This window comes from Paroedura picta, chromosome 1 (assembly GCF_049243985.1).
Source record: "Paroedura picta isolate Pp20150507F chromosome 1, Ppicta_v3.0, whole genome shotgun sequence".
Lineage (NCBI taxonomy): Eukaryota > Metazoa > Chordata > Lepidosauria > Squamata > Gekkonidae > Paroedura > Paroedura picta.
The window spans coordinates 96,963,417-96,986,897 of record NC_135369.1 but is presented as its reverse complement, the minus strand read 5'-3'; the positions used below and the strand labels follow the sequence as shown (position 1 = coordinate 96,986,897).

At 40.6% G+C, this 23,481-nt stretch overlaps 1 protein-coding gene across 1 annotated transcript in view; it reads right to left on the bottom strand.

The window, feature by feature from the left end:
- The window catches only part of NOX3 (NADPH oxidase 3), a 34,447-nt gene extending 11,475 nt beyond the window's left edge, over nucleotides 1-22,972 (bottom strand). Inside the window, exons 1-9 of the mRNA XM_077344107.1 lie at nucleotides 22,838-22,972; nucleotides 22,385-22,480; nucleotides 21,669-21,779; nucleotides 19,868-19,952; nucleotides 14,524-14,669; nucleotides 13,854-14,035; nucleotides 13,435-13,564; nucleotides 2,611-2,703; nucleotides 436-689 (exon numbers count right to left, since the gene is read on the bottom strand). Coding sequence (XP_077200222.1) covers nucleotides 436-689; nucleotides 2,611-2,703; nucleotides 13,435-13,564; nucleotides 13,854-14,035; nucleotides 14,524-14,669; nucleotides 19,868-19,952; nucleotides 21,669-21,779; nucleotides 22,385-22,480; nucleotides 22,838-22,882 — 1,142 coding nt within the window. The 5' untranslated portion in view covers nucleotides 22,883-22,972. The remainder of the gene's footprint in view (nucleotides 1-435; nucleotides 690-2,610; nucleotides 2,704-13,434; nucleotides 13,565-13,853; nucleotides 14,036-14,523; nucleotides 14,670-19,867; nucleotides 19,953-21,668; nucleotides 21,780-22,384; nucleotides 22,481-22,837) is intronic.
- Between the last annotated feature and the right edge of the window lie 509 nt (nucleotides 22,973-23,481).

Here is a 23,481-nt window from a genome sequence, read left to right as displayed (position 1 = left end):
GAGGACTCAGTCTTTGATCAGCCCTGCAACTTGGTGGACTGAGACTGTCACATTTCCCCCTGCACCTTTTCACATACTCAAAAAGCCACACGCCACCCATGGATCCTTGAACATCATCATCTTATTTGGTTATCAGCATCAACATCCAGTATCTCCACTCAAGAGGTGATTTTCCTGTTATCTAACTGGCATTAGTTTATAACTCCTAGGGAAGATTTAACATTTTTACAGCCAAGTCAGGGAAAGAAATACATATGCAAATTAGCAAAAAAAAAAAAAGAAAGAAAGAAAGAAAGAGGTTGCCACAGCACAATAAACTATGTAAAAACTCTGCAGTCCACCTAAGAAATATTTGTATGTTGAGTTTTTTTAGTATATTTTGTGTCTGCACAAGAATACATTTCTGATTTGCACTAGTTTAATTAAAAGTCAAACCTTGGCAGCTTCCAGGGCTCCTGAAAGACTTTTTCCTTTGCTCCAAAGGCACTGAAAAGGGCTTCAGTCCAATCCCCAACTGATCTTATATGTACACTGAAAAAGTCCTCTTCAGGGGCTGAAGTGAGGGTGAAAGGGTGCCACTCCAACTGCGAAACAGAAGGGCACTGAAGAAAGATATACTGACCAGCTGCCATCTTGAAACCACGTTTCTTCATATGAAGCTCCAGAACTCCAGAGGAATGGGACACTACCTAAGGCAGATTTAAGATACACTCAACACACTATATTAGTTCTGTTCCTCAAAAGACAACATGAAGACATAAAGGCAAAGAAAGACAGAAAGGATACTGCGAGTTATCATCCAATTAGACTTTTCATGGTAGTGGGCAAATTATATGCTGCTCGCTAACTTCTTAGGTTGGAGACCTGGATGCAGGAATCTTTCATGCTGGGGCCCAAACAAATTTGGCTCAGGAAAGGCAGCAGAGCATCACATTCACATCTAAGCTCATCCTGCTAGTAATATACATCAGAAAAATATGTTGCACTGCATTCATTGATTTGTAAGCTGGAAATATTTATGGAAGAAGTTGCCCTCAGCCACAATTTCAGCCAGGCTTCTCAGTGGAATTGTGCAACTTGAAGCTTCATTGTGATCCTCATGGTTACAATTCGTCCCTTACCTATCACATATCAGTATGGATGCATTCTAGCCCCTTGATTATTTAATCTGCATTTGTCTGATCTACCTTACAAACTTTCCACCTGATCTTTATGCAACAAGATTTGCCAGCCTTCTGATTCCTGTATGTCAATACTTCATACTTCTTGATTGGCAGGGGTTACCCACCATGCTTTAAACCTTTTTTACCCTCATATTGTACATAGGAATTGCTGCATATTAATGATTCTGAATCAAGGAACACATTTTTTCCTAAGTTGGTATCAACAGGTATGATCTTAGCCTTTAGATAATTATCAGCTTCAGCGAGTCTGTTTCTACTCCTCTCCTTCTAGGAACTTCCATCTGCAAGATACCCTGTCTAGAACAAGATCCTCATTGGCCACTGTTCTGAGGTTATATAGAACTCAGAGTGGGTGACATATTTTCCTGGCATCCCAGATGTTTAAGACCAAGATGTTCTCCCAAGATGAAACAATCCAAGCATATTTTCTTGTGAAGATTTGGGGCCCCTGTTAGGGTTGCCAACTTCCAGATAGTAACTGGAGATTACAACTGATCATTTTTAAGTGAGGGAGTAAATGAAGCAGTTTTATAGAGAATAAGTTTTAGGATTTTAATATTTTATCATTTTACTGTACAAATTGTATCCTTCTGTTGTAATCTGCCCTGAGACTTTCCTGGAGAGGGGCAGCCTACACATTTAATAAATAACTAAAATAAAAATAAAATAAGAGTTGCCAACTCCAAGTTGGGAAAGTCCTCAAGATCTGGGGGATGAGCCTGGGAAAGGCAGAGATTGGAAAGGGGAGGGAAAATAACATGGATATGATACCATGGAAACTACCCTCCAACACTTATACTTGACCATCTCAGATAGGATCATTTTGTGAGTAACTGGAGTTATAAAGTAGATGTTAAAATAATAGATTTGGATTTTCTACTTCCCATCTATTTGCACTGGGATTTAATAGAGCTTTTGCTCTAATTATAAATGTTCTTGAGAGACAAGATTTGCCTCTTGCTTTGTTTTTTTTATGATGGATCTCTTCTGGTTTTGTACATCTCATCACTGTTATTTCTCTTTGGCAAAGTTTAATGTTTTGTCAATTAAAGAACCATTTAGAAGATTCTCCAGTACCAATTGTCCAATTCATTTGTCTTTAAATGGTCAAGTATAAGCTACAGTTTGCTCCAGAAACCATGTATTTACAGTTCACAAGCGCCTTCTATCTTTATTTTATGTTTTGTTTGAGAATGTTTGAGAATGTTGAGAATGTTTTAGGAAATTTGAGAATGTTTCAGGAAAACTGAATTTTTAAAAAAGCAATATTAAGAGCTGAGTACCAAAGTGGTCATGAATATGGTGATGAAAATGAGCAGACTATGGGTAAAGTCAACAAAGAAAAGACAGAGAAGTTTCTTCTGATGAAGCAAGATCACTATATATTATGATTTTAACACACATGATATTTAGATTATATACACACCTTTGTAATGACAACTTCTTGCTGAAACCTCCACAATCTAATAATTCTTTCACAGCTGTATAGTATCACAGGACTTAAGACCCATTTCCAAGCCTGTTGTGAATCATATAAACAGAATTTTTATACATACATGCATACTTAAACTTCTTGGGCACTACACTATCATAATCCATCTCCACCCTGATGTTCCTAAGAAGATGTTTAGACATCATCCCTAAAACTCTTAGCTATGATCAGGACAGTTATCATTCCCTTTTTCTGATATTACAAATGCCCAAGCTCTTGAGTTTTACCAGATTGTAAGCATTAGCCTTTGTTTTGGGTTCCTAAAGGTAAAGGTAAAGGTATCCGCTGTGCAAGCACCGGGTCATGTCTGACCCTTGGGGTGACGCCCTCTAGCGTTTTCATGGCAGACTCAATACAGGGTGGTTTGCCAGTGCCTTCCCCAGTCATTACCGTTTACCCCCCAGCAAGCTGGGTACTCATTTTACCGACCTCAGAAGGATGGAAGGCCGAGTCAACCTTGAGCCGGCTGCTGGGATTAAACTCCCAGCCTCATGGGCAGAGCTTCAGACTGCATGCCTGCTGCCTTACCACTCTACACCACAAGAGGCTCATTTGGGTTCCTATAATGGGTCAAATGGACTTTTTCCATTTTTGATATGTAAGAAAGGACCATTATGTCCTGCCACCTTTGAAGTAAATGTAAGCATTCATTTTTCCTAGGTTTCCTAGTTGATCCTAATAACAAAGCAAAACAAGCAGATATTGTTTTCAGCCCAATCTGTGTTCTCCATTTCTAGGACTCCCAGTTTGTCTGGATTAGTCCTTAAAACCATTGCAAAAACTGCCTTCTAGGCAATTATTGGCTATTCTTGGATTACTTGCAGGTGCCATTGTAAGGCCAACAAACACAAACCTGTGACCCATTACTCCAGAGCACAGATGTGAACAAAGGGCTGAACATGCCCTGAGCCTCATTTCACTTGAAAGCATTGATCACCTTTTTGGAGAAAGAGTTGACTGGCTAATAATGTCATACCACATTCTGGACATGGGGTAAAATCTACATGCAAATTTTATCTAGTAAGGGCAGCTATATTATCCACATTTTAAACCCTTCTTACGGTGCTATCCGAGCTACTACTTTCTAAGTTCATTGAGGTCAATAGATTTGGTGGTATGTAACTGTGATGCTGTACTGTCAGCATCTTCTTGAACTCATTGTCCCAATCCAGCAGGAAGATCTACACCAGCAAGAATCTCTTTTGTGTCTCACACTTACTGACTCAGGATACATATCTTTACACTCCTATTTCTGTCAGTGACAGAATACTGAAGAGTGATTTCCTCTTACTGCTTGTGCTTCTAGTGTGTTATATTGGTTTAAGATAAGCCCCAAAAGTTGATTGATGCTGAAATTACGTGTTGTGATTTAATTGATTAAGCTGTTTTTATTGTCAGTAATTACACTTAACAGATCTATGGCATTAAGTTGCTTAAATCTCGAGATATTATAGCTGATAATGGCACTTCCTGATCGTATATACTGACCACACAAATTGATCAAAACTACTTAGTATATTCACTGGTAATTCTGTTCAGCTGAACTACAACAGCTTCAGATAATTAGATGTGGTGTCAGATGTTTAAGAAGTGCAAGTATTCATTTTTACATTTCAGTTTTGGTATTTGACAAATAACGTATGTGGTTCATTTTAACCAGCAAACATGGGAAAACTGTGTTTTTTAATTGCCTGTCACTAATGCGCTTGGCTTGAAACTGATTTTTAAAATCAATTCTTTCTAGATTTATCAGCAAGCCCCCTGCAGCACCATTGATCGTTATCATTGGATGAATGCTTCCTCCAAGCCACTTTGCAATTGAAGAGACAGAATACAGACAGGAGGGTGATAGGTCCATAACCCATGGCTTGGAATTCCTAGCATCACTGCAGTGACATAGACTCAATTCAGATGTTACTGTGAATGCCTGTACACCTTGCATATATGTGAGGACATCAGTCTGTAAGAAAGAACAAATGTACATTCACTGTACAAATTAAACTGGGGATCAGTACATGGATGAGTCTGAGGGTTCAGTCACATGTTCCACTGTGTGTGCATTTAATATTAATTACTTAATGCATGTATGAAGAAAAATCAAGTGTACAACCAGCCTCAAATTGAGGAACCAATCCAAAAGTGCAGACTGCAATGGTTTGACCATGTCAGCAGAATGAACACCAGGAGACTGCCTCAAACTTCTCTGGCAAGAATGACCAACTGAATTAAAGATCCAGTGACTGGCGCCAAAGAAAACATAGCTAAACTGATCACGGAAGGCCTTAGAAACCAGCGATTGACTATCCACATGGCCAAAACTACTGCCACCAATCGCCAAGAGTGGAAACATATTATAAACAAGGCAAAGAATGCAGTGGCACCTAGAGAAGCGTATTGGCTGAGAGGAAAACCTGCTCCACTAATCGCCAGCTAAAGGATAAAATGGAGAAGTTTGTCACTCAACAGAAGCAGCACCATTAAATTGTGGATCCCTTTAAAGAACTACACTGCCTTGCATATACATTCTTCCACATAGCAAGATTGTTGATTGTGGAGCTGAAAATGAAAAGAAAGCACAAGTTTTAATGGGCTAAAGCCCACTTTGTTAGGTGCATAAACCTATATGTTACCTATATGTTACCTGTGGAAACATTCACTTAGACTTATGAAGGCAGAGTGGTGTTTGGTGTAAAATGTCACTGATGAAAAGTAGATCATTGGCCTAATTACTTGCTAAAGAAAAGGAGAAGCAAAGGGCTTTCTTTTTTCTGTTTGTATTGCACAGACATAAAAACCCTGGTGAGGAATTTTTAAACTATTTGATACCGTCTCTGAGAATTCAGCGGAGGCTTTCAAATATGTTCTTTTGATCCTTTAGCAAGCAGCTGTATAAAGCATTATCTTTAAAGTGTCCTTTTGTTGGAAATGAATAGTCTTTGATGGCCTGTTGAGTGACCAAGCTTCTTTCCTTGTGTTCAGGATGCTTGCCTTTTGCCAAGGTGAAGAAATCATTAATATTGGCATTAAATACTCTTGAATGGGTTGAAGATGGGGAATGGGGATACAGGCATTTGTACAACAATGATAGATTAGCATCATTAGAAGGGAGGCCTGGTAAAATCTGTGAGGCTCTTCCTTACACATGAAGACTGCATTGTACACTCAAAACAAAACAAAACTCTATGTATTCTGTAAAGAAGTGCTTAACTCTGTTCCTTGGCTAGCTTGCTTATTTTCCATTTGCTTATAACAAAAAAGTAAAAGCTAGGCACTTTCCAAAGGAATGTGAATCTAGTTAGCCATGAACCTTGCTGAATGACCTTGGCCTAATCATTTAGTCTCACCCTAACTACTTCACAGGGCTGTTGGGAGGAGAGCATGACCAAAGAAACAGAAGAACTATGCATACTGACTTGAGTAAGAATGTGATGCATACTTTTAACTGAATGTTTTGACTATCTTAGTTTCCTGATTTTGGCATTGTTCAAACATCACTGAAGCAAATATAAATAAAAATAAATGTCACTGGATATTATTTATCTTATGGTCCTACACATCTGCCTTGATTGTTTAGTAATGGGTGTTCTTTATTGAAATACACGTATACATTTCTTGGCTATTTTGTTGTTGCATCTGGTTTCATGAATATTACAATTCTTGTATGTTGTAGAAGAAGAAGAAGAAGAAGAAGAAGAAGAAGAGTTGGTTCTTAGTAGTGGCTTTGTCCGCCTTCAAGGATCGCTGCCTTGTCGTGGCAAGGGAGCTTGCATAGCTCAGTGAAGCTGTGAGCTATGCTGTGCAGGGCCACCCAAGACGGACAGGTCATAGCGGAGATCTCTGACAAAAGGGGATCCACTGGAGAAGGAAATGGCAAACCACTCCAGTATCTTTGCCATGAAAACTCTATGGACAGTTCCAAAAGGCAAAACGATATGACGCCGGAAGATGAGCCCCTCAGGTCGGAAGGTGTCCAATGTGCTACTGGTGATGAGCAGACGGCTAGTACAAGTAGCACCAGAATGAATGAAGCGCCTGGGCCAAAGCCGAAAGTACGCTCAGTTGTGGAGGTGACTGGTGGCGAAACTAAAGAGCCTGTGGATGCGGTTGTAGGAGGAGAGTGCAAAAGTTGACTTGAAACTCAACATCAAGAAAACAAAGATCATTGCATTCAGCCCTCTCAATTCCTGGCAAATAGATGGGGAAAAAATGAGGTAGTGACAGATTTTATTTTCCTGGGCTCCAAGATCACTGCAGATGGGGACAGCAACAAAGAAATTAAAAGACGCTTGCTCCTGGGGAGGAAAGCTATGGCAAATCTAGACAGCATCCTAAAAAGCAGAGACCTCACCCTGCCAACAAAAGTGAGTCTAGTGTGTCTGAAGATGAAACTCAAATACTTTGACCACCTCATGAGAAGGAAGGACTCCCTGGAGATGAGCCTAATGCTGGGAGCAATTGAGGGGGAAAGAAGAAGGGGACGACAGAGAATGAGGTGGCTGGATGGAGTCACTGAAGCAGTCAGTGCAAACTTAAATGGACTTCAGGGAATGGTAGAGGACAGGAAGGCCTGGAAGATCATTGTCCATGGGGTCGCGATGGGTCGGACACGACTTCGCACCTAACAACAACAAAGTGGCTTTGTGTAGAGTACATGGTCATTGATCATGGCCAATTTTTCTCAGAAAGTCCAGAAGAGAATGCTTCCTGAAAGGGGTTAGGGTACCTCCCCAACTCTTAACTAGTAGGTCAAGAAAAGGGAAGCTTCCAGATTTTAGGGAAGTAGGCTTTCCTAAAGGAAAGGCTATGAAGGAGACCAGTGGGGACCCAGATGGCAGGAAAGAAAGGCTACAGGAAAGTTCATGGAGAAGGCTAAAGAACTCCAATCAGAAGGTTGAAGGCTGAAGCTGAAAGGGAGTTTAGATGAGAACCCAAAGACAAGCTTTAAGCAGGAACTGATTAGTCTCAAGACTATACATTCTATCTTGAACATGAAGGGGTCTCTGGACTGTTAGGGTGGCGCCTACATGGCCCCCTCTGAGAAGAAAGGCCGCTTCAGCAGCCCCACCATGGAAGCCCCAATTTTCTTATTGGATGAGGCTTGGAGAAGAGGATAAGGAGCCGCAACTCTTCCCTCAGTTTCACCTGGTTGGGTGGGTGGAGCCTGACTCAGGTGTAGGAGGGATGGTTGTGGTGGTGGCCACTGGCCATGCCCAGCACTGAATCAAGGCAGAGAGGTTCCAGAGAGTGATGGTGGGTTAGGGTGAGTGGGTGGAGCCCAATCATGGGAAGAAGGATATTGTGGCAGAGAGTGGGCCATGGGAGGATGGTGTGTGCCAAGGGGACTGAGAGTATGGGAAGGTGAGCTGTGGAATCCAGAGCAAGAGCCTCTATTGGCCCTGTGGGGAACATTCTACCATTAGGAAAAAGGCTGTCTTGTTTTATCAGCAGTTGCTTGGCAGATCCGTCAGATTACATTTTTCCTGTCAGTGAAATATCCTCCACTCAGGGCCAGTCACCTCCTGTTTTAAGCAGTGAGTCATTGGGGGCCATGGGATGCTTTTTATGTTATGGAACAGTAGGCATTGGTGAGCAGTTTCATCGAAGAAGAGCATTGGGCAGGTTTTGGTGTTAGAAAAATGTTAACCCTTCAGCGTTTAGTGCCATGGATATATTAAACATAATTTTAACCTACAGCATGGTCATGTTCAAGTACTGCTACAGTCTAACAAGACTTTCACAGCACGGCAGTGGGTGCTTAGGAAGAAGTGACAAGTTGCTGTTATGCTCTCAGTATATGGAATAAGAGGCAAATAAGAAGCATTTACATTCCTGCACTATATTGAGTTATTTTGTGAGACATTGTACCTTAGCTGTGGTTTGGAGAGATGCATTAATATGCAGGCAGAGTAGTTGTAAGTAATAATTTCACATGAGAACAACTTAGGTCAGTCACTAACATCTTTGCAAATTATTGACTTTTTCTCTTCTAACATTATTTTCTTTTTTCTTTCTAACATCGTGTTTTTATTCCTGTCCTATGAGTAGCAGCCTAAAAATATTTAGTCTTAAATGTAAGACTATTATCAGTAAAGCTTGTGACAGAGTAGACATGATTGTTACTTAATTATCCCCTGTGGGTTTAAAATGTTGCTGGAAGAACACCACAGCTTCCATCTGATAGACTTTTAACTTGTGTTATTCTCCTCATTTCTTTCAGAAATGTCCCATGTATCTTTGTTGTTTATGTTCTTTGTACCAAGCAACCAGTTGGCTTTTTTCTAATCAACTATAAGCCAAATGTGACATATAATGGAATTCTCTAATTGTCTGGAAGGCCTGACTGGTATGGATGTGGAAAAATTCCCTGCAAACAGGTTCGGCAGGCAAACATGTGCTGTTCAACCGCTACAATCCCATGTGAGCTAAGTAGAGTTGTCAGGTCCTTCAATTATCCAGGCAGGGGTTAAGGGGAGGAGTGTTCCAGGAGTGGGGAGAAGTGCTCCAAATTGCTGACCTCGCCTGGAAGTGATGTTGGCACACGGAGGACAATGCAGTGGCTTTTTGGCAAAACTCTATGGTAGGATTTGCCTCAGGCTATGGAAATTTTCTTCAGAATGTCTCCCCTCCCCAACAACCATGGCATGCCAACATCACTTCCAGGTGATTTCAGCATGTCACAATGTTCTTCTGAGTTGGGGTGGGATGGGGGAGTGAAGTGAGTCTGGAAAGTGGGGAAGACGAAGACGTAAGGCAATACAAAGTGTTCTTAGTCTCTGAGTGATGGATTTGCTAACAAGCTAACAATCCCCTTCAAGGATCGCTGCCTTGCCGTGGCAAGGGGGCTTGTGTAGCTCGGTGAAGCTATGAGCTATGCCGTGCAGGGCCACCCAAGACGGACAGGTCATAGCTGAGAGCTCTGACAAAACGTGATCCACTGGAGAAGGAAATGGCAAACTACTCCAGTACCTTTGCCATGAAAACCCATGGACAGTTCCAAAAGGCAAAACGATATGACACCCTCAGGTCGGAAGGTGTCCAATATGCTACTGGGGATGAGCAGACGGCTAGTACGAGTAGCGCCAGAATGAATGAAGCGACTGGGCCAAAGCCAAAAGGATGCTCAGTTAGACCCATTATGCACGGGGGGTTTAGCGCACATTCGGGGTGGAATGGCGGTGACTAAAATCACCGATAACGCACGGAGCCGGCTGCAACCGGCCGCAGCTTCGGTGCATGCCGCCGAAAAAGCCGCGTCAGTGAAACGCGGAAGAAAGCGCAGCTTCCGGGTGAAAGGGGCGCAACCAGAAGCGGCGCCCGGATTGCCGCGTGCATAATCGGTTACTCTGGGTTTTGCCGCCGTCGCGCCCCACCCCGTACATAACCGGTATGCGTCGCGTCTTCCCCCTCCGCGTTTTCCATGTGACCCGAAATCGCCGTTTTGGCGGCCGTGCATAATGGGCCTTATGGAGGAAATTGGAGGTGAAAAGACAGTCCGATGCTGTAAAGATTTTTATTCCATAGGAACCTGGAATGTCAGATCCATGAATCAAGGCAAGCTGGACGTGGTTAAACAAGAGATGACAAGACTGAACATCGACATTTTAGGAATCAGTGAACTGAAATGGACAGGAATGGGTGAATTCTATTCAGATGACCATCAGGTATGCTACTGTGGGCAAGAATCTCACAGAAGAAATGGAGTAGCCTTCATAATCAATAAGAGAGTAGGAAAAGCAGTACTAGAATACAGTCCCCAAAATGACAGAATAATCTCAGTTCGAATCCAAGGCAAACCATTACACATCACAGTAATCCAGGTCTATGCCCCAACCACTGCTGCTGAAGAGGATGAAGTCAACCAGTACTATGAAGCCCTACAACACCTTCTAGAAGCAACGCCAAAAATGATGTGCTTATCATCATGGGGGATTGGAATGCTAAAGTAGGAAGCCAAAAGATAACCAGGATGACAGGCAAGTTTGGCCTTGGAGTACAAAATGAAGCAGGGCACAGGCTGGTAGAATTTTGTCAAGAGAATACAATGGTCATAGCAAACACTCTTTTCCAACAACCCAAGAGACGACTCTACACATGGACATCATCAGACGGTCAACACAGAAATCAGATTGACTATGTGCTCTGCAGCCAAAGATGGAGAAGTTCTATACAGTCAGTAAAAACAGGACCAGGAGCTGATTGTGGTTCAGATCATCAGCTTCTTGTTGCAAAATTTACGCTTAAATTGAAAAAAGTAGGGAAAAGCAGTAGGCCACTCAGGTATGAATTAAATCTTATCCCCAACGAATATACAGTAGAGGTGACAAATAGATTTAAGGAATTAGATCTGATAGAGTGCTTGAAGAACTATGGACGGAGGTTCGCAACATTGTACAAGAGGTAGCAACTAAAACCATCCCAAAGAAAAAGAAATGCAAGAAATCAAAAATGGCTATCTGAGGAAGCTTTACAAATAGCTAAGGAGAGAAGGGAAGTGAAAGGCAAGGGAGAAAGAGAAAGATACACCCAACTAAATGCAGAATTCCAGAGAAAAGCTAGAAGAGATAAGAATGCCTTCTTAAATGAACAGTGCAAACAAATAGAAGAAAACAATAGAATGTGGAGGACCAGAGATCTTTTCAAGAAAATTGGAGATATGAAGAAAACGTTTCATGCAAAGATGGGCATGACAAGGGACCAAAATGGTAGGGACCTCACAGAAGCAGAAGAGATTTTAAAATGTGGCAAAATAATACAGAAGAACTATACAAGAGCGAGCTTAACATTCCTGATAACCACGATGGGGTAGTTACTGACCTGGAGCCAGACATCCTGGAATGTGAAGTCAAATGAGCCTTAGGAAGTATGAGCAACAATAAAGCTAGTGGCAGTGACAGCATTCCAGTTGAACTATGCAAAGTCTTAAAAGACGATACTTTAAAAGTGCTACACTCAATATGCCAGCAAATTTGGAAAACTCAACAATGGCCACAGGATTGGAAAAGGTCAGTTTACATTCCAATCCCAAAGAAGGGCAATGCCAAAGAATGTTCAAACTACCGTATCATTGCACTCATTTCTCATGCTAGCAAAGTTATGCTCACAATCCTACAAGCTTGGCTCCAGCAATATGTGGACCAAGAACTTCCAGAAGTACAGGCACGATTTCGAAGAGGCATAGGAACTAGAGATCAAATTGCCTACATATGGTGGATTATGGAGAAAGCTAGGGAGTTCCAGAAAAACATCTACTTCTGCTTCATTAACTATGCTAAAGCCTTTGATTGTGTGGAGCACAACAAATTGTGGCAAGTTCTTAAAGAGATGGGAATACCAGAGCATCTTATTTGTCTCTTGAGAAACCTATATGCAGGTCAAGAAGCATCAGTGAGAACCGGGCATGGAATCACTGATTGGTCCAAAATTGAGAAAGGAATTCGGCAAGGCTATATACTGTCGCCTTGCCTATTTAACTTGTATACGGAGCACATCATGAGAAAGGTGGGTTTAGATGAGTCCCAAATTGGGATCAAGATTGCAGGGAGAAATATCAACAAACTCAGATATGCAGATGATACCACTCTAATGGCAGAAAGCAAAGAGGAACTAAAGAGCTTCTTGATGCGGGTGAAGGAGGAGAGTGCAAAAGTTGGCTTGAAACTCAATATCAAGAAAACAAAGATCATGGCATCCGGCCCTCTCAAATCCTGGTAAATAGATGGGGAAGAAATGGAGGTAGTGACAGATTTTATTTTCTTGGGCTCCAAGATCACTGCAGATGGAGAGTGCAGCAAAGAAATTAAAATACGCTTGCTCCTGGGGAGGAAAGCTGTGGCAAATCTAGACAGCATCCTAAAAAGCAGAGACATCACCCTGCCAACAAAAGTGTGTCTAGTCAAGACTATGGTATTCCCAGTTGCAATGTGAAAATTGGACCATAAGGAAGGCCGAGCATCAAAGGATTGAGGCTTTTGAATTCTGGTGCTGGAGAAGACTCTTGCAAGTCCCTTGGACTGCAAGGCAAACAAACCGGTCAGTCCTAGAGGAGATCAGCCCTGACTGCTCCTTAGAAGGCCAGATCCTGAAGATGAAACTCAAATATTTTGGTCACCTCATGAGAAGGAAGGACTCTCTGGAAAAGAGCTTAATGTGGGAGCGACTGAGGGCAAAAGAAGAAGGGGACGGCAGAGAATGTGGTGGCTGGATGGAGTCACTGAAGCAGTTGGTCCAAACTTAAATGGTCTCCGGGGAATGGTAGAGGACAGGAAGGCCTGGAGGATCATTGTCCATGGGGTTGTGATGGGTTGGACACGACTTCGCACCTAACAACAACAAAGTGGCTTTGTGTAGAGTACAGGGTCATTGATCATGGCCAATTTTTTCAGAAAGCCCAGAAGAGAATGCTTCCTGAAACAAAGATAGTTGGCTGCCCAGTGGCAACCAGTGAAACAAGTATAGGGAAGGCTAGAACTCTCCTCCAGCTGTCTGAGAGAGTAATCTGAGAAAAGCAATCTGACAAACAGATTCAAACTGCTCGAACTGCTCATGAGCAACCAAATAATTAACAATAAGAAAAATTGGTACCCCGTTTGTAACTTGAGAACCTCATACAAACTGAAACAATGGATGTTTAATAATCACATGAGTGGCAATAATTGCTAACAAATGGTAAAGGAGCAATAGCAACCATCTTGGCTTCGCGTAGAGCCTTCCAGAGCGATTGAAACAATGAATGACTCATGATACAAGCATTATCCTTACCGCAGGGTCATTTCCAGAAAACTGTGGTATAGGGCACTGAGCTGCTGTCTCCCACTCCGAATAATGATCTTTACAATAAGTGACATTGTGCAGCAACAGGCTCTGAGGAGTCTGACCACGGATGAACCGTCTAAACAGCAACAGCAAAACAAATACATAGACCTAGGTTTGAGTCAACAATGGTTAGTCGGTTTCATTGTCAAAAAGCATCTCCAAGAATCATGAACATTTGTCTCCAGTCACGATCAAAGCCTTAAAATTTTGCAGATAACAGATAGAATCTTGAGCAACGTTATAAGTAGGTTTCAGGAGAGCATGTCAACCTTTTTCTATACCACCCTCTCGATCAAGTGTTCCCCTTCATAATACTATGGATGAGAGAAATGAAATCATGCCATATGATACACATTGATGCTCACCCCATACCGTGGAGAACCAAGCCAGTAAATAAAACAATGAATAAATGATGGGTGTACCAAAACACTTCATAGAATGATCTGGTAATTGTATCTGTGGATGAGGTCATTATCAGAATTAAAGACACTGTGATAAGAAGACCAGTCATTCCAGCAGTTGTTGTTAATATTTCCGAAACTGTGTTCTAAAAAAGGAAAACAAACTGAATTAATGCAGTTTCACCATCAAAACTAATGTATGAAACAAGTTTAAAAATGAGACACACTGGGAAATTAATTTTTAAAACACTTATATTTTCCACTTAGTTTTGTGCCAGAAATTTGTGAAAATATTAGCTACAATTTGTTTGCTTCTGTGAAATGAAAACGGGAAATTATACAATCTCAGTATTGCCTTTTTGGCTACATGGGAGTTTCCTAAAGAGAAGAAATTATTACAGCAAGAGTTGATGAAGCAGAAAGCTAATGATCAAAACAGCAATGAATAATCTTGCTGTGAAGAATCTGTAAACAGATCTCTGGGTGTTTCTTCTTGGTAAATAGAAGCCCCCTCCCCAGCCCCAGATTGCAGTTGATATACATGTACATGGGGAAGAGGATATTAAATCCCCCCCCCAAAAGAAACTATTTCCCCAAAGTCAAATCTATCCAACCAATATAAAAGACAACTTACTGTGTCTTGGTTTCTGATAGGATTCAAGTAGCTTTCATTGGATCTTTTACCAATGTCAGAAAGTTTATTGTTTAATTCTCCAGTTTGTTTGGAATGGCCAAGGTGATATCGCTCTATGTTGACCAAATGTGCAATAATATGAATGGCTGTAAAGGAATAGTTGTTCAAAATGAAAATTATGACATGATGATACTGGAAATAAACATAACATTCCTTCCACTTCTGCTAGCCCTTGGCTTCCCTCTTTCTCTCTCTGCCTCTACCTGATGATACTGGAAATAGAACATTTCTTCCACTCCTGCTAACCCTTGGTTTCCCTCTTTCTCTCTCTGCTTCCGCCTGATGATACTGGGGTCCTTTCCGCACAACTTAAATGTAGCCAAAGTCTTACCTTTTGTAAACACTATTAATGTAACATTCTTCATGATGTCGTAAACAAACCACAAAACTCCCGCCAAACTCCAGCAACAACTGGAATTTATAGCGCTTAGGGGGAAATCCAGAAAAGTGGATTCCCCCTGAAAAAACCGCTACACTTCTGAGCACAAGCCGCAACAAATCAGTGAAAGACATGTGCATTCTCAAAATAGTGGTAGAAAGAATGTCCCTCCCTAGCTCCTGCCCCCGAGCTTCCGGAGACGCGATTGCCATTTCCCCCCCTTAAACCGGCGAAAGCAACGAATAAGCGAGGCTTCTGTAGCTGAAGTCCCATCACAAGCAATTCAGAAGTGCTTAATAGTAAGACTCCCTTCTGTAATTGTCTTTAAAGTTCCCAAGCACAAAACAGCCCCCTGTTCGACACTACCCGTAGTTTCGGCCAGAAATTGCAGCCATTGGGAGGGGGATTTCTTTTTTTACTTGAAGAGCATGTAAAGGATTAAGTACCAGCTCCTATGTCAGTGAAAAAGGTCTTGAGACATCGAATGAACAAATACTCATTGTTATTGGTGTTTTTGGGTTTTTAAAAAACAGTTTTTAAAGGGAAAGGGGCTTTTCCGGAGCACGAACACAACAGTTCATTGGCTGTTCTGTTTGATTGATGGCCAGGAGCGGGAAGAAGCGCAGAAAAATATTGCCTCCTTTGCTGCGATTCTCGCGAGACCAGAGACCTGTGGGGAATGAATAGACCGCTACTGGGACTTCAATATTCCACTAGAATGGAAGGTATGCGGAATGATGAAATTCCATTATTAAATATAGCGTTTCTGCATACTGCAAACATTTAGCAACATTGGTCATTGTGTGGAATGGCCCTGGAAATAAACAGAACATTCCTTCCACTCCTGCTAGCTCTTGGTTTCCCTCTTTCTCTCTCTGCTTCCGCCTGGTCTTCTTTTCCCTTATCAATCAGGTCTTACCTTCTTATACCTCTTTTTATTATATATATATTTTTACTGTTTGTGGCCCTGATGAGTGCAGAAAAGCTGGATATAAATTTTGTAAATAAATAAATACCTGCCTGTCCTTTGCTTTCTACACTTCTGCTATTCTTTTGCCTGCTTGCTCCACTCCTCCTTTTTCCCTGTGGGTTTCTCTTTGCAGAAAACAAGGGAGGAGGAGCTGGTTGTTATATGCAGCTTTTGTCTACCTGAAGAGTCTCAAAGTGACTTACAATCCCCTTCTCTTTCCTCTCCCCACAATAGACACCCTGTGAGGTAGGTGAGGATGAGAGAGCCCTGATATTACTGCTCAGTCAGAACAGCTCTATCAGTGCTATGGAGAGCCCAAGGTCAACGAGCTGGCTGCATGTGGGGGAGTGCAGAATCGTCAGGGTAGAACTCACTGCTCTTAACCACTACACCAAGCTGGCATTGCCTAAGACTTGTAGTTTATCTCACCTACATGGATGGGGAACCCTATAATTATATATATAATTTTCAGTTTTCCACTTTTGTTTATATATATAAATCATGCCATAGAAGAAAAGACTGACAGAAATGCAAAATGGTGCTAGGAATAGACCAGGTGGATTTTACTACAAACCTGATGGGAGTCCTAGGGTGGAAGAAAAATCTGAAATCTATTAAAAAACACACCATGGGATTTAAAGTCTCCAAGGCATATGAAACGATACTTATACATTCAAGAAATAATGCCCACTGAACTCTCATAGGCTGTTGGAAGTTGCTAGGCAACAATATCACCAAGTCTTCAAAGCCTTGGTTTTTATAAAGCAAATCTGTGAGGGGGATCAAGAGTGGACTGAGAGGCCAAATCTAACTCCTGGAAAATGTCCCACCCACACCTGTCCACTATCATGACCACTGACGGAGGAGGATTGGCTGAGAGCAGACCCAGCAGTAACTCCTGGGAACTCACTGCTCATACAACTTGGCCCATTCCAACAGTGCCCTTTGTGAAACTGGGTCTGGCTAAACAGTGAGAGAAATAAGGCTAGCTTGGCTGTTGGATGGGAAGGTGGGAAATCTAAAGACAGGGGGGGGGCATAAAGGTAAGTTTTCTGGTGAGTAGGAAGGTTAAATGGGAATACAGTAGAAAATGAGATGCACCTTGCATGTGTGAAAGGTCCCCTCTTGTGTATGTGTTTGTGCTAATTGTATGTGTTTGTGCTAACACACAAATAATTGGACAATCCCATGCTATGAAACAGAAAAAATCATGTAAATAAATAATTACTTTTTCAGTTCACAGAAATTAAAAGTGAAATTGAAAGAGCAATTGAGGGGCTGAGCCTGTAGGGATGAAAATGTTAAACTAATCCAATACACAACATGGAAGAAGTCATGAAGTGATCATCCCTTGGCTAGATTATTCCCTTTCGATATGCAGTTCATGTGCCTAAGGGACATGGATGCATCCTCATGGCTTCTCTACATTAATATCAGGGTAAATATAAATTTACTTGGGTGATGTGTACTTAGAGCCAGCACCCAGTACACAAAATGTCCTGTTTATTGTGAGGTATAAATAGAGCTCCTTCCATTACCACTCTCCCTTGACTTGAATGGGATGCAAAGAAATGTGCACATAGCATTACCCCTTCCATTACTGTGAATGAGTCAGCTTTTGGAGATGATAAGTTCTATGCATGTTAGTTGTAGTCTGCCTTGCTCTTGAAATCTGCCTCTTGTGTGTGCTGAGTTATGGGAGAGAAAGATCTTGATGCCAGGTACATGATTATGTGTACGGCGTTTACATCTGTTATTGCTTTCTTTCATGCTAGTCTTTAATTTCTATCTAGCTCATCATTGGGTTCTTTTACTGGGTGGGAGGGGGGAAACACACAAATGAGCTGTAATTACAGGTTATTATCCACCTGTGCAGCGAGCAAAGAAAGAAGCAAAATAAATAAATAAATAAAGTTAACCCAGCTATATCTGATTAATCTGTTTTCTTTCAGTGAAGCATATACAGCAGTTATGGAATCAGTACACATACTAATTCATGAGAAGAAGAAAAATATCCTTCTGTCTTTCTGCATGCCTATTTGGGTTAATAGATGTGTTGAAGTATTAGCTGCCCTGTGATTAACTACTTTAGTATTCCCATTACAATTGATCAGTGTATGTGCACAGCAATGTATATTGCTGAATCAAGTACTGACATCTAACTAAAACTACTCAATTATGAGCAAAGCTTGTTGGGCTAGATCCAGAGATTGTGTTCTGCCAGCATAAGGCACTTTGCCAGTGGACTGGCACTTTCCTACCTTCCCCCTCCTGCTGCAACCCACTGAGCTCCTTGAAATGATGTTCCTGAGGGAAAGTGAAACATCAGAACAGAAAAAGGTGTGAAATGAGAAAATGAGAGTCTGCATTGGTGGTAGAAAGTCCTGCACAGATAAACACAGGTGGCTTGATACTGCCTGCCTCTGCTCTCCTCCCCATCACAAAAACCCTAGATATATTTTGTTTTGAATAAAATGTCATATTTTGAATTCCATATAACCATATTTTGAATAGTTATAGATGCATCTATAATGAACATTTATTTAAGCTGATTTAAGAGAAAATGTTGTAAGACCTATATATTGCTGCTATCTGACACCTTATGGATTATTTCATGTATAACCATTGAAACCAATTTACACTGGAGATGTCACTTGAGGTCAACAAATTTATTACGTGGTCTTTCAAGTTCTTCTAAAATAGAACCGTTTTGTCACCAAATCATTCCTATATTTTAGAATTAAAAGGGAACGATTGACAATTTGATTCTTTGGTTGCTTTTTAATGTTACACTGAAGACTGCGTATTTGCCTCAGACAGAGAGTGTATCAGGAGCTTGTCAGCTGCTGAAAGACAATGTGGTAACATTTTGTTGGAGATCCTCTGCAGACTCTGATGTGAATGATTGGATTATGAGAAGATGGAGAACTGCTCTCATTGCTGAAATGACATATTAAAACTGAAGTATTAATCAGAAGATTTAAAAGCCGAAATGTTTACAGAAAGGTTAACTTTGTAACTAGCCTTTTAGCATTTTTCTCCTTTTTCCTTTTCCTTGCTAGCAATAACATTTACAAAATTATTTTAAAAGAAAAAAAAAACACTTTCTTATGTTTCTTGGCTACTTATTTGCCAGTCCTATGGGCCAGGCAACTAATTCCATGTGCCTAGTGGAGATTCTGAGCCTCCTCTTTCCAGAAGAAGGAGCAGATTTTAGACATAGGTCTTTCTTTCTCTTCCTGTCTCCAGGATAGGAAGTGACTAAGGGCAAAATTGTCAAATGCTTTGCATCTTAACTTCATCACTTGAACTGAAACCCAAAAAGAGGTGGAGGGATTTCCATCTTGTCAGAATGCTAACTTTATTTATAGGTTTGCATTTGAAGGTAAGTGTGCTTAGCTTTATTTAGATTAAATATACCAGTTGGAATTAATTAGATGCACTTTTATTTTGTTTTATTAATATTTGTTTTGTTATTTACCCTCAAGCTTTGGGATGGCGCATGCTTAAAAACCCGAAGAAGCAGCAAAACAAGCTGCTCAATAGCAGTGCTTAAGTCAGCAATACTGTGCATTTTCCCAGAAGGTTTTCCTTCAGGAAAGCAATTTGGGGAGTAATGAACATTTTATAGCGTGCTTATGTATTATTAGGAATGTCCAGTTGCTGCAGAATAACCAATCTATGTAAGCATCCAACATGCTTCATAATGGAACACTGGAGGGAACAGGTGACTAAACAAGAATGCAAGGTTAGCACTCTAAGTTAGTTCTGCAGAAGAAGGACGATATTGCAAATGTAAATCTGAAGAAGTAAGCAGTGACTCACAAAAGCTCATACCTTTCCACAAATGTTAGTCTTCAAGGTGCTACTGGACTATTGCTCTTTGACAGACAGATGAATACGGCTAACTACCTTGATCTGTCTTCAAAACTTACTTGCATTTACAGCTATTCCATAAGCCACTGTCTTGTGAAATGTGATATTTTTGTCGAGTTGCCTCCTCCAAGCTCCTCTGTAACACTTGAGAAAAATTAAAATATATTTGAATATCATATTCATGGCTGTACTGATTCATGTTGAATAATTTTATCCCAAGAAACGTTCACCCTAAAAACTCAGCAATCTCCTAATCAGTGCTTAAATTGCCCTGACTAGTGGACATATCACCACTCTGATGACCACCACAGCTTCCTCCAAGGAAAGAAGAGTTTTGAGATGATGCTAAGAAGAGTTGCCTTGCAGATGGCCCCCTTCCCTGTGCTCTGAAGTTCCTTGATTCCAGGGATTCCAGACGAAAAAGGCTGAGACTGATTTAAAGGTGTGGTGATTGAAATAATCTCACAAGAACCCGAAGAAGGCATCCATGGCTGTAACCCATCAGTTGGCAGAAGCCAGTCAAGCCTCACTAAGTGTTTAGGGATTAAACTGTTTTTGAATGTGTTTAGAGGTATCATGACTTTATAATGTAGACCCTAATAAAGCTATAATTTGATGATTTGACACTCTTTCTTTTGTGTGGTAAATATATTTTGTGAAAATTCTGTCCTATGGTGAAGAACATAAAAGGAACACTGACTGATCAGATGAAACAACTGTCAAGTCTAGCATTCTGATTCCTACAGAAGCCAAACTGTAGGAGCACACAGAGATCTAACAGTCAGGTAAGAAGATGAAGGCCCCTATTGCAGCCTCTAGTATTGGGTATGCAGTGACAGACTGCCTCTGAAAATGGAAGTTCCTTTTTGCCATCAAGGTTGATAGCTGATATTGATAGCTGATTTTTCACATCTTTATCATGTCCCACTTTAGACATCTTTTTTCCTACTTTAAAAATTTTAGATGTCTTTCTTTGTAGAGATGTCCACTTTTGATAACATTAATTGTTCATTGCTTCTAGTACTCGCATCAGAGTTATCCCTTAGCGATCCACTTTGCCTTTTGCTGTTAGTTGACAGTAATGACTGGAATTATTTCCCAGATTTTAATTAATAAAAGACTATGGTCTGCACAGATTCTTGACTTTAAAGTATGTACTGTGTGTAGTTCTGGAGACCTCACTTCAAACACGACATGGAGAAAATTGAGAGGCTTCAGATGAGACCAATGAGGATGATCCAGAGCCTGGGGACCCAGCCCTATGAAGAAAGGCTAAGGGACTTGGGAATGTTCAGAGAAGAGGTAGAGAGGGGATGTGATTGCTGTCTTTAAGTATTTGAAAGGTTGTCACTTAGAGGAAGGTAGGGAAAGATTCATGTTGGCAGCAGATAATATTATAATTTGTTTAAACTACATGTAGAACGGTACTGGCTAGATGTCAGGGAAAAAATTCAGTTAGAGTAGTTCAGCAGTGGAACTCACTGCCAAAGGAGGTGATGAACTCCCTCTCACTGGAAGTCTTCAAGCAGCAGCTGGACAGATACTTACAAAGGATGCTTAAGCCTGATCCTTCCTTGAGCAGGGGGTTGGGCTAGATGAACTGTATGGCCCCTTCCAAATGTGTGATACTATTTAGAAATAGCATGATAATATTTGTAACAGCCTGTACAATAGTGACTCCTTCCCCCAACAATGGCAGCCTGCTTGGCACTAAATTCTAAATTTTCATTCTTGCAAACTGATCTGAAATGTACTATGTACTATGAACAATGTACTATGTACTATGAACAATATTATTGATAGTTAAACATTATTGATAGTTACAAAATGGAACAGTTATACAACAAGGGTAATACTCACAAAACTTGTTCCTCTGAGGAATGAAATAAGGTTCCTACTGACTGGTAACAGGATTAGCAAGAAGTTAAAGTTGAGGCACGTGGCAGAAGCTCTTGCCCAAGAAAGTGTGGACTGTGCACAGAATGGAAATATTATTACACATTTGAAAATATTATTACACATTCATATTTTAGTACCCTGCATACATACAAGTACCCCCCATTGATTCTAATACTTTCAACACCAGCAAATATGATGTACCAAATAGAATACCAGTTCAGAGCCAAATATCAGTGGTAAGAATGCTTTACAGCAAGTGATAACAAATGGGTGAGAGATATTTCACGTAAATCCTGTGACCTTTCTCACCCAATGGATAGTATTTATTTTTTAATAATACTTGCACACAGCACTTGGAAGTAGGATCTCGATTTCTGTCTGACAACACCTAAATGGAATAGGATATAGAATACTCTACTGACATAAAAATAAGTCCCATTATGTGAAAATAATTTTTGAGCAAATACATAGTTAAGCAAAATTTAGTTAAATGAGTTGCAGTTTTCAGTTTGCAAAAAACAAGAGTAGCAGAGTATAATGCAACTTGGGTGGACTTTTAGCCTGACCCTGTTAATGTTTATTTATAAAAAATATTCAATGAGGCATACTTCTAAATAAGTGTACCTAGGATTGCAATTGGAGATTTGCAGAAAAGCCATTCAACACCTTCTACTTACACCCAGCATAACCCGTGTATAGAGGAAAGCATCATCATCTTCATACCAGGTGAATGTATCAATAAACAGGTATAAATTCATTCCCAGCCACAATAACTGCAATGGAATAAGATTCATTGACAATTTCAGTAATTTTTACCAATATTGTATTTTTATCCCCTGCAGGACAAGAAGTTCATTACTAACATTCTGAAAAGCAGATAAAGATTGTGCCATCTTTTTTTGAAAATACAAAGATCACTATACTTCTCACAAGTAATCTGATTGTAAAATGTGTGTGTATAAATACCTGTCTGTCTGTCCAGATATAGTTACAGACAGAGAGATATAGATATAAATGAACATTTGTGCACTGATTGCATTGAACATAACTGAAAGACTTGTGGGAAACTTGAGATGTCCTACAAAATATCAGAAAACAAATTCATAGTTCATTGTCAGATAGATACTTACAAATAAAATAACAGATAGACTTTCATTCAAGATCCAGTACACCATCTTGATTTTCTGTCCTGTACCAGCTACAATTCACAAACTTTTGATCTTCTGCTTGCTTTTTCAACTTTAAGGAGCAGCAGCCTAGGAAGATTCTAATTACAGACTTCCCATCAGAGGGCTATGTTAGGTGGGGGGATAGTTTATGATGTGAGAACCTAAGAGCCTGTTTCTGTCCAATTTTTTTTTTTACTAAATGAAAGGTTGTTCTAATAAATTAGTCTCATTGTCCTTTCCCCTCTCGGTCATCTACACAATTTCAACAACATCTTAAAATATTCTGCATTTTTCCCTGTACAAAGACTGAGGTATGCGTATAATAATCTGGGCAATATCCAGGGCACTAGCCACAGCTTCTAACTGCATTCCATGGTTTCTGAGCCTCTTTTTCCCTGCAGTCCCCTGTGCAGTCTTATAAAAAGTCACTCAAGAAAGTTGAGATGCACAAGGATTTGCAGCTACAGAGGAAAAAACAGAGTGTACAGGTGCCTTTGGGCATGTTCACTGAGTGCTTTGAATCCAAGTATTATCCAGAGCCATTTGCAAGTTGGTAGCATAGTGGGAACTTTAATTAATTACCTTCCTAAGTTCAAAGGAACATT